At 30.8% G+C, this 11,003-nt stretch overlaps 1 protein-coding gene across 1 annotated transcript; it reads left to right on the top strand.

The window, feature by feature from the left end:
• The first annotated feature begins 9,480 nt into the window (after window positions 1-9,480).
• On the top strand, window positions 9,481-10,316 carry LOC122505292. Its single transcript, XM_043616802.1, has 2 exons — window positions 9,481-9,868; window positions 9,962-10,316. The coding sequence occupies exons 1-2, from the start codon at window positions 9,481-9,483 to the stop codon at window positions 10,234-10,236; spliced, it is 663 nt and encodes a 220-aa protein (XP_043472737.1). The 3' UTR covers window positions 10,237-10,316.
• The last annotated feature ends 687 nt before the right edge of the window (window positions 10,317-11,003 follow it).

The raw sequence follows: 11,003 nt of genomic DNA, 5'->3' as shown, positions 1-11,003 counted from the left end.
ATTTTCTATAAGGATGTGTATTTAAAATATTGAAATTCAGAAGTTGAATTTTGAGTGCTCAGGGGACTTAGAAATCGGCCGAGAAAAATTTACGTGCCCTTCTACGATCCGGCGGCTCAATTGTTGACGACAACAAGTGGAGACAAATCGGAAGTGGAGGCAAAAGCGTGGGACGTCGCGGATCGGAAGGCGCGTTCTGCCTTGATTCTGGCAATAAGTCCACCTGCATTGCAACAAATAAAGGGCTGTGTTACGTCGCACGAAATATGGACGAAGTTGCAAAGCATTTTTCAGTCGAAGGGACGATCCCTTCGTATGAGAATTTCCGACGTGCAATTGAGATAAGAGATGCATTGCCTAATCCTGGAACGTTAAAAATTAAAATTATTGAAGAGAACGATGCACGAAGATCTAAGGTTAGGTTTGACGGAGGTCTAAATGATATGCTCGCGAAAAGTACTGGAAATGCTGGAAAATCGAACTGGAAAAAAGGAAAACAGCAACGAAGTGTAAATGCAGTAAATAACAGTGAAAAGAAACATTTCCCGTATAAGTATCATCGATGACATGACATCATGCTTTTTTGACACGAGACGGAACGCGGGTGTTTACTTATTTTATTTAATACTTATTTAAGTAATAAATCATATTTATCAATTAGTATTTAATTTATTAAACATACAATTCTTTATATACACAGTTTTTAACAATGTTAGATGTTCGTTGACTCCTAAGAAAAATTTTAAGAGTTTCCCAAGAACGAACTCTTGAAAATGCAGCATATAATTGTCCATGATTCATAATACATCTTTTCGTAAATTCATTAAAACTTAAATTTCTAACTAACATAACAATACAATTGACTTTTAATCGTAATTCGTATCGTGGAAAGTTAGGTGGATTTAATATATTTAAGTATTCTGGCAAAAGTCCATTATAAATTTCTCCATTGTCACAATTTTTAACGCTATTGACGCTAGTATAAATTTTTTCCGTTTTTTTTATCGAGAAGTTCTACAACTCTGCAATTGATTTCTTCAACGTCAATATTTCTTGCAGCTAAAATTGCAACTTTTGATAAATTTTCATATTTGAACCAAAAATTGTGCGAACAATATCATCAGATTTTGGTGCTGCACATGTTTCTGGTAGCAATCTTTATCATTTAAGATTCCATCACCAACAGATAATAGAAATTTAGCAAATTCTGTTTCTTCTGATAAAGTTCGCACATTTTTAGTCAGTGTATGTAAAGAGAAATTTTTCCAACGAGAACTAAATTTAATTGACAAATTGACCATTTTGCTTCGAGTAGCATGAATTTTTGCAGGTAAAAGTTGCCTAAAATCTCCACCAAGTACCATTACTTTTCCACCAAATGGTAAATCTACGTTCATAAAATCACGCAAAGTTCTATCAATTAATTTTAAAGCATAGCGGGGTGACATTGGTGCTTCATCCCAGATAAAAAAAACATCAACTTGCTTCAAGTATTCAGCATCTTTAGATTGATTTTTGAAATTTCAAACAGAGTCTGAAAACAAAGGTACTGGCATTCTAAAATTTTTATAAAGTGTCTTTCCATGAAGAAGCAATATTACCGCAATACCCGTAAATGCCGTGGTGCAAATAGTTTTTTTCTTACTTTTTAATAAATAATATAATGTAGTATAAATAAATGTTTTACCCGATCCACCAAGACCATCTATATAAAAGCATGACGAAGGTTTGTTTAATAAAACAGCTTCCAAAATCATATCAACAACACATTTTTGTTGACAATTTAATTTTAAGTACTGACTTTGACCTAGTTCTTCGTGATTTTCTAGGATAAAGTTATTGCTACTGAAACCGACAGATTAGCTCAGTCGGATGGATGCCTCGCTTGGCGGTCGTTTAAGGACCAAGGCGAGGACCAAGAGTAAGTACCCTTGGTTCGCGCCCATTTGGCATGGTATTTTTCCGGCACGTGAGACAATCTGAGCTGGAGGTTTGACGTCGAGGTATAATGATGTGCACCGTCGATTATTGTCCGGTACACACCATTAGAACTCGACTGTCGATAAACCGGTTGTACTCAGGAGAGGTTTTCTACAGTTTCCTTCCCCACTGGCGAGAAAACCCATTAGACGGGTAGTCCAGGCAAATGCAAGTACTCCTAATTTCAAGACGTTCTGTAGGCGCAAAATTTAGTATTAAGTATAGAAATAGAAAATATTGTAAGAGAGAAAATTTGTAAAGAGACACTTGTATAGCTAAGTTATGTAGGCTGAAGACAGGTGTATAAACAAATAAATAAATAAGTTATTACTAATATTAATATTTACATTTGTATAATTTACGATTAATTAATGCGTTTTTTTTCCTTTCTAAAAAAACAGTTCGAGAAAGTCGTAGAATGGAACACGTAAAACTCGAACTCGAGCATCTCGAATTAGAGAACGCGACTAACAACTAATGTTATGTTATTATTATATTATATATTAAATATATATATATATATATATTATATATATTTGGACAGAAAAAAGAGTAAACAATTTAATATTTTTTTAAAGGATATTTTTTTTAAATGGAATATTTTATTGTTATTTCTCCGTTTTTCTAAAAAAAATTGAATCGAACGTCAGAGTCGAACTCGATTTAGAGATGACGAGTAACCCTAACGCAAAAACACAGCTGACACTTATTTTTACACACACACAAAAAAAGAAAATATAATAACAATATTATAAATAATGTTATATATTATATTAATATTATATATTAATATGTGACGTTCCACGGTGAAAAGGACCTTAGCTGCTTAAAGTTTTAGCTTATGATTAGAGTAGTTTTAGCTTCCTTAAAAATGTATTATTGATATTTACCATCAAATGCATATTTTACTAAAAATATTGTATATATTATAACATTATTTTCCTTAAAGTATATATTATATATCTCTAAAATAGAAAGTTTATTATTAATAATTATTTATAAAAAACAAACATTTGTCAAAAAACATGCTCGGACGTTTATAATGAAATCTCACTAACCGAATAAGATTTTTGAACTCTTTTGGTCTTAAATTAAATATGAGACTTGAATGATCACACCTATCCCTACTAAAAATCCCTGTATAAGATCTTGTATAAGAAAATGCACACGTTCAGCAGCTGAACTTGTACAAGTTCTGGTTAGAAAATGTACAATTTCTTGTACCAGGATTTGGAACAAGTTCTTGTATTAGAACTTGTACAAGAAAATGTACGAGTACTTGTACAAGAAAATAAACTTGCACATGAACCCGTACAAGATTTTGTTCAAGATCTTGTACAAGATCTTGTACGGGTTCATGTGCAAGTACTTGTACATTTTCTTTAAACATTATTTTTAAGTTGTAAAAATTAAAAACATTAAAGGCTGCGCAGTAGTTTTTATAAGCGTTTAGAGCTGCGCAATAGTTTTTGGCTTGCCTAAAGTGGAGAGTCTTAATGCTTATAAGTTATTAAAATGCCAATTTAAAAAAAAAATTATTTATTAATTTACTTGATCCAATTTTCTAAAAAAAAAATTATTTATAAATATACTTGTGCAAGAACATGAACGTGTTCATGTACAAATACTTGTACTTGAACTTGTACAAAATCTTGTACATTTTCTTGTACAAGTTTATTTTCTTGTACAAGTACTCGTACATTTTCTTGTACAAGTTCTAATACAAGAACTTGTTCCAAATCCTGGTACAAGAAATTGTACATGTTCTTACCAGAACTTGTACAAGTTCAGCTGCTGAACGTGTGCATTTTCTTGTACAAGATCTTATACAGGGTTTTTTAGTAGGGATATAAGTTTCAAATTTTTTCTACAATTTTTAAAAAATGTGCAGGGGTTGAAAAATTTTCCAAAAAAATTTTATTTTCAAAATTTTTTTGTCAAATTTGTCAATTGCTGCAAACTTTGTATAAATTATTAAAATTTTCAGTTATGTACCATTAATCGTAGAATTTAATAATCTTTCGAATGGTATGTCCCTCACAGCACCGGGATATTCAGGATATCCCAGAGACGTCCTGGGGATATCGATTTGTTTTCGGAAGTTTGGATATCTCTGGGATATCCTAGGGACGTCCATGGATATCCAGAGGATAATCCAGGGATATCCAAACTTCCGAAAACAAATCGATATCCCCAGGACGTCTCTGGGATATCCTGAATATTCCGGTGCTGTGAGGGGTTAGTTAATTTTATATTTATTGTAAAATAAGCATCGAAAGTATATGAAGTCGTAAAAACTCACATTTTCATCTATTAGAAAATATTTAAAAAACACAAAATTTACTATAAAAACGTAAAAAAATTATTAAAATTTATTAAGAATGAATTATTTTATTATTATAAATTGATAAAAACAATTATTAATAAGAAATATTAAATAAAAAATAATTTTAAAGTTTACATGGAAAATAACCTATTTTTGCAAATTTCATTCACTACCCAGTGGGCACAGGGACGTCTAAAAGACGTCTTAAAGACGTCCCTTTTTGTCCGCGGACGATTCAGGGACAATGATGACAATGTCTCTGAGTCATCAAAAAGTCAACTAAAAGATGTTCTATGTCTGGTCCAAAAGACGTCTAAAAGACATAAGAAAGGACGTCTAAAAGACGTCTTTTGGACGTCCTTTTTACATTCCTTCAGATCTTAAATAAACATTTCTTTTATAACATTTTTTTAGTTGAAATTCAGTAACATTGTATTAAATTTATTTTAAGTTTAATTTTATTTTTTCTAAAATGTGGAGAAATAATGAAAAAATTCCTACGAAGCTGGGATCGAACTCTGATACCTTGGGCTTGAAACACTGCGCCTTAAGCACCTCAGCCGTTTAAGACAGATATGAACCTCTACAAAGTTAACGATCTTACTTGTCAATAAAATGAATTTAACTTAGAAAAATTCCAATGAATTTCACATTCATAAATTTCTTAGTCCAAGTTGAACTTAGAAAATAATATTTTCTATTTATGAAAATTTTTCTATTTTCAAATGTTGAATGAAAAAGACGTCTTTTAGACACCTTAAAGACATCTAATGGCCAAGACATAGAACATAAATAGGACGTCTTTAAGACGTCTTTTTGTACAAGTCCAAAAGACGTCCGGAAAAAGACATCCTTAGGACGTCTTTTGAACAAGTGTGCCCACTGGGTAAATATGAGAAAGAGAAATCATTAAATTGAATAAAACCTTATGAAATATAAAGTACCTGTGATTAACTTTTAATTTTTCTTATCACTTTTTTCACAAATATTAAAAAATAAGCAATTATAATTGGCACTTTGCTTATTATCACGATTTTCAAATGTAAATAACTTCTGCCCAGAAAAATGAAAAATTACGAAAATTAGGCAATAATTAATTCATCACTAGATACACTTACTGGAAAAAGATTTTCTTTGGTCCCGAAGCTATTTTCCGAAATAATTAATTTTAAACTTTTTACTATTTCTATCAGGTTAATACATGTGATTTCTTTAAAACTGAAGTTGGTTCAAAACGATTAAACAAGAAGAGCTAACTTCGTCCTTTAAAAAACACATGTATTAACCTGATAAAAATAGTAAAAAGTTAAAAGTTAATTAATTCGGAAAATAGCTTTGGGACCAAAGAAAATCTTTTTCCAGTAAGTGTATCTAGTGATGAATTAATTATTGCCCAATTTTCGTAATTTTTCATTTTTCTGGGCAGAAGTTATTTACATTTGAAAATCGTGAAAATAAGCAAAGTGCCAATTATAATTGCTTATTTTTTAATATTTGTGAAAAAAGTGATAAGAAAAATTAAAAGTTAATCACAGGTACTTTATATTTCATAAGGTTTTATTCAATTTAATGATTTCTCTTTCTCACATTTAGTGAATGAAATTTGCAAAAATAGGTTATTTGCCAGGTGAACTTTAAAATAATTTTTTATTTAATATTTCTTATTAATAATTGTTTCTCCCAATTTATAATAATAAAATAATTCATTCTTAATAAATTCTAATAATTTTTTTACGTTTTTATAGTAAATGATGTGTTTTCTTTAATATTTTCTCATAGATGAAAATGTGACAGTTTTTACGACTTCATATACTTATTTTACAATAAATATAAAAAATATTTTAAAAATTCTTTTTGTTCGGTGATCCTAATATCTTTAAAATCATTCCTGCAATATATTACAATTTTTTAAAATTAGTCGGCAACGACTTTAGTCAAAATATAATGGAATGACTCTATAAAGATTAAAAAAAAAATTTGTAGTCCAGGTTGGTCCTTACAGTCAAGGTCGGTCCATGTTTAAAATTCAAAGGGCATTAATCGTTAAAAAATGAAATAACATGTTTGGATTTACGGAAAATTGATTCTTTATTGTTTACAGCTTGTAACTTAATGAAATAACAAAATTATAAAAATAAACAATATAAAAAAATAAATATAATTAAAAAAAAATTTTGCATTGAAATATTAATAAAATTAAATAAAAATATTAATAAGATGATCAATTATATTATGAGTTATACAGAATTGCAGTTTTTGCTAATGATGTAGCTCGTCCTCATCTTTGCGCATTTTAAACACAAAGTGGCCGACCTTGACAGAAAGTAACATTACCGAATTGTTGTAACCAAAAAGAAATACGTTTCGGGATTCGATTTTTCACTTTGATTTTCTTTCAACCATGAGTCCCACAAAATTTCTGCATGCTTGCCTTGACGATTCAATTTTTTTTATCTTTTATTAATGATTTTTCACATGGTGCACAAAACTTTTTTTGAGCTTTTTTGTACCGACGTCACAGAAAACACAATTCTCGATTCTCCGAAAATGTAATTGAACAAAAAGTAAGATTTTACTAAGACAAGCTTCAACAAGTATGCGCGTAGGTGGCGCTAGTGAACTTGACAAAAAAACGCGAATGGCCAGCTAGATAGTGGTCCAACCTCGACTATACTCCCCTATATAAAAATAATAATAAAAGATTCTACATATGTAAATTCGTTCATCACAAACAATCACGAAATCTAATTTTTAATAATACTAAACAAGTTGTAAATCCAGATGTTCATTACATGAACATTTTGCTTCCTCTTTATGATCAGCAAAAAAATTTGCTTTTTTGTGGAGGAAGCGTTAACGATAAGTATATTTCATTTTTAAATCATATTTAATACAATTTAACAATTATAAAATAAAGTTCATTCGTCTTAATAGAAAGAATAAAATTCTCCTTATACAGTAATATGAATCTAAATAAACAAAAAAAATTTTAGTAAAAAAGTGAATTTTTCAACTTTAATTGAGGAGCTGGATCGAAGAACCGGCTCTTCGCTCGGACCGCAAGCGCTAATATCATTTGGGTGGCAGTGAGCGCCTCTGTGCCACTCACTTCTACCCGACTGGTATTAGTGCGCACTATAAAAAGAAAGGTACTAATTTAGTACCAATTTTAGTACTAAATCGTCATTTGGTTCTATTTTAATACCGAAAATCAGCTCTAATGTAGAACCTTTTATTTACAGTGCGTGCAGTCCGAGCGAAGAGCCGGTTCTTCGATCCAGCTCCTCAATTGTAACTAATTCTATAATTTTCAATAGAATATATTCCTAAATTACATCAATCGATTCGTCTTGATACAAAGAATAAGATTTTTTAATTTATTTTTCAATAAATAATAACATTTTATTGTACAGCAACATGATTTTTAAGAAAAAAATAATTTTTTTAAAAGTGCAAATTTTCTGTTTATAATTGGTTTTAATTCTATAAATTTAAATACAATATATACTTTATATATACCAATCGATCCGTCTTGGTGCATAGAATCAGATTTTATAAATAAATGAGTAAGATTTTCTTATACAGCAACATAATTTTGCGGAAAGAACTCATTTTTTGATAAAAATGCGAATTTTTCAGCTTTAATTGCGATTAACTCTATAAATTCTCATAAAAGTTATATTTTGTATACATCAATCTATTCGTCTTGATGCAAAGAATAAGATTTTATTATATATTAACTTCAATAAGCAAGTTAAAAAATTTTTTTTAGAAAAAAGTCAAAAAAAAAATTTTCTGAGAATTTTTTTAAGTCTATATCTATCAATCCATTTCGAGATATTTTTATGATAAATATACCTGGCAAATTTTAGCCAAATTCTTTCAAACCTCTTCGAGTTATCGTGTTCACAAAAATCGGGATCCACACACACATATACATACATCCGGACAATAGTTAAGGGGCTTATATAACATAGTCCCATATAGAAGAAAATTTGTTAAAAGTGTTTTTAAAAATTTTGTAAATTAAACGACTACAAAGCTTCCTCACGAGCAAAACATTCAATTTAAACTAACTATTAAATACTATTTATTTCTATTCTAAACTATAATCAATATTTTTAATCAAGATAAACATTGTTTATTTAAAAAAATCGAACTAACGAATTTTTCATTGACAGAAAGATTAAACTTACTTTTAATGGAATTTTCGATTTCGGTGATTCTGTTGGTTTGTGATGTTTCACGAATGTTGCTTTATGGTTGGAGTCGTCTTTTGAACACTCCTCCATTTACACAATTTTCAATGCTCAATACCTGTCCTTGAGCTCTGAATTTGACTTAATAGTTTCGTCGACTTTTGTTATGTTGTTCAGTGAATCTACTTGAAGAATTATCGTGTTGTAAGAATTTACTCTGAGCAAGCCATTAATCCTAAGGTGTGTTCCCTTGACTGGCAACGATCTTCCATCGAACGATGTAACATGGACAGGCAGGTAGAAGTTTAAGTCAGTCACTCCGCCGCTTCCATAGGAACTATTCCTATTAACGATAGTTTAAAACGTGGCTTATATTTCATTTCCTTGTTCGAAGATAAATTTACTTGTAGTACCGCAACTTGTTGTTAGGTGACGCCATTTTTAGAGATATTAAGAAAAATGATGCCTATCTATGTGTCGTGCTGACTCTAGATCCCCTCTTTTCTTGCTTCATTCGTTTCTTGGCGTTCGTTGACGTCGTACAGAGAAAGTCTCGTTTTAATTACTTTTAAGCTTTTAGTTTATTTAAAATGGCGGAGAGAAGAAGAATGGAAGAGAGAATCCGAGAACTAGAAGTGGAAATGAATGGAGTCTTTGCAGAAATGGACAATCTTGACGAAGATCCGGAACTGCCTTTTGAAGGTGAATTATTTAATTTTCATTTGTTTTAGATTCCAAGGAGCTTCTATTCCATGTTTGCACCTAGGTCGAGTCTCAATTCAAAGTTGAGATCTATGACCAATTAAATAAGCTGATTTTTAATCTTTGAGTTAAGAACCAGGGCTAAATTTTTTCCTGAATTTAAAACCAGAAATATTATTGCAGATATTGAACAACACAAAGCTATCATGAGGAAAAAAAATATGGCGGACGAGGATGAAATCGAAGCGTCTAAACAGGAAAACAAAACACTCGATGGATGACGAGACTGACATTTTCCTGGGTGCTAATCCCACCACTGCAAATTCATCTAAAATCAACATAAGCGATGAAATATCGGCTAGATTAAAATCATGGTTATCTAAGGGTCTAACAGAAAAAGAGGAAAAGGAGAAATTAATTAAATTAATTGCAAGGAAAGGGACAATTGACCTCGAAGCACCTTCCTTGAACGAGGAAATTTCCGTAGATCTACATCCAAAGGCCCTGGCAAAGGATGATTACTTCAAAGACTATCAAAATTTTACAGGCTCTGCCTTGTCGGCTACTTCTTATGTTTTAGACATGATTTCAAATGATATGGAAAATCCGCTCGATAGAGAATTAATATTATCAAATGTCTCCTCTACCGTAAAACTTTTTTGTCACCTTTTTTATTCATTGACCCAGGACTGAAAATCCTTCCTTCTTGGAAAATATGAAGATAGGATTCAAAATATCCTTAAAAAAATCTAAGCCACTACTTACCTCTTTGGAGACAACTTAAGGAACGTTATAGAAAGTTTAAAAGCAATGGAAAGGGTGTCAAAGGATTTAAAGCCTAAAACTAAAGCTCCTCTTCGTCAAAATAATCATTTAAACTGGAAGAGCTCATCCGCAAAGAAGGAGGTGGGACGGACGATCTTCAAATCATTCCACCAAAGAGAAAACACATTCAAGAACAACAGAACGAAGCCGTACCCTGCAAAAAGAAATTATCTACTAACGCAGCCGAACCAGAACCGACGCTAATTTTCATCCCCGTAAGTACTGCAGCCAGGTTACAATGTTTAAAAAAAAATTGGGAAACAATTACAAACGACCCGTTCATACTGAAAATAGTTGAGGGTTATAAAATCGATCTAATCAACGTTCCTTTCCAATTATATCCTCCTCTTTCTTCAGAACACAATCCTGACATGGATGAGGTAACAAATAAATTAATTATCTTGGGGAAATTAACAAATGCAATTTTTTTAAAAAGGATCAATTCTTATCTTCAATCTTTTTAACCCCTAAGTCAGATGGTTCATTAAGATTTATATTAAATCTTAAACCTTTTAATAAATTTGTAGTAAAGGAACATTTTAAAATCGAAGACCTAAGAACCGCCCTCAACCTTTTACATAAAGAGGATTATTTGTGTAGATTAGATCTGAAGGACGCATACTTAACTGTCCCGATGTCCAATTGTCAGAAAAAATATCTTAGATATGAATATAATAACGAAATTTTCCAATTTAAAGCGCTACCTTTTGGTTTATCTTCAGCTCCCATCACATTTACCAAATTATGCAAACCAATAATAGCAACGTTGTTACGATAAAGGGGAATTAAAGTTGTCATTTATCTCGACGATTATTTAATCTTCGGAAACGTCATAATATGACATTAGAACTAACCAGAGAAAAAAGAATAAAAATTAAAGCGCTTTTAGATAATATATTATCTTCAAATAAAATTAAAATCCAAAGTTTAATTGAGTGTATAGGAACCTTAGTAGCAGCCTGTCCAGGTAT

Source organism: Leptopilina heterotoma, unplaced genomic scaffold (genome assembly GCF_015476425.1).
Source record: "Leptopilina heterotoma isolate Lh14 unplaced genomic scaffold, ASM1547642v1 Lhet_351, whole genome shotgun sequence".
Taxonomy (NCBI): domain Eukaryota; kingdom Metazoa; phylum Arthropoda; class Insecta; order Hymenoptera; family Figitidae; genus Leptopilina; species Leptopilina heterotoma.
Note: the sequence above shows the minus strand (reverse complement) of the source record. Positions and strands in the feature narration are given on the sequence as shown.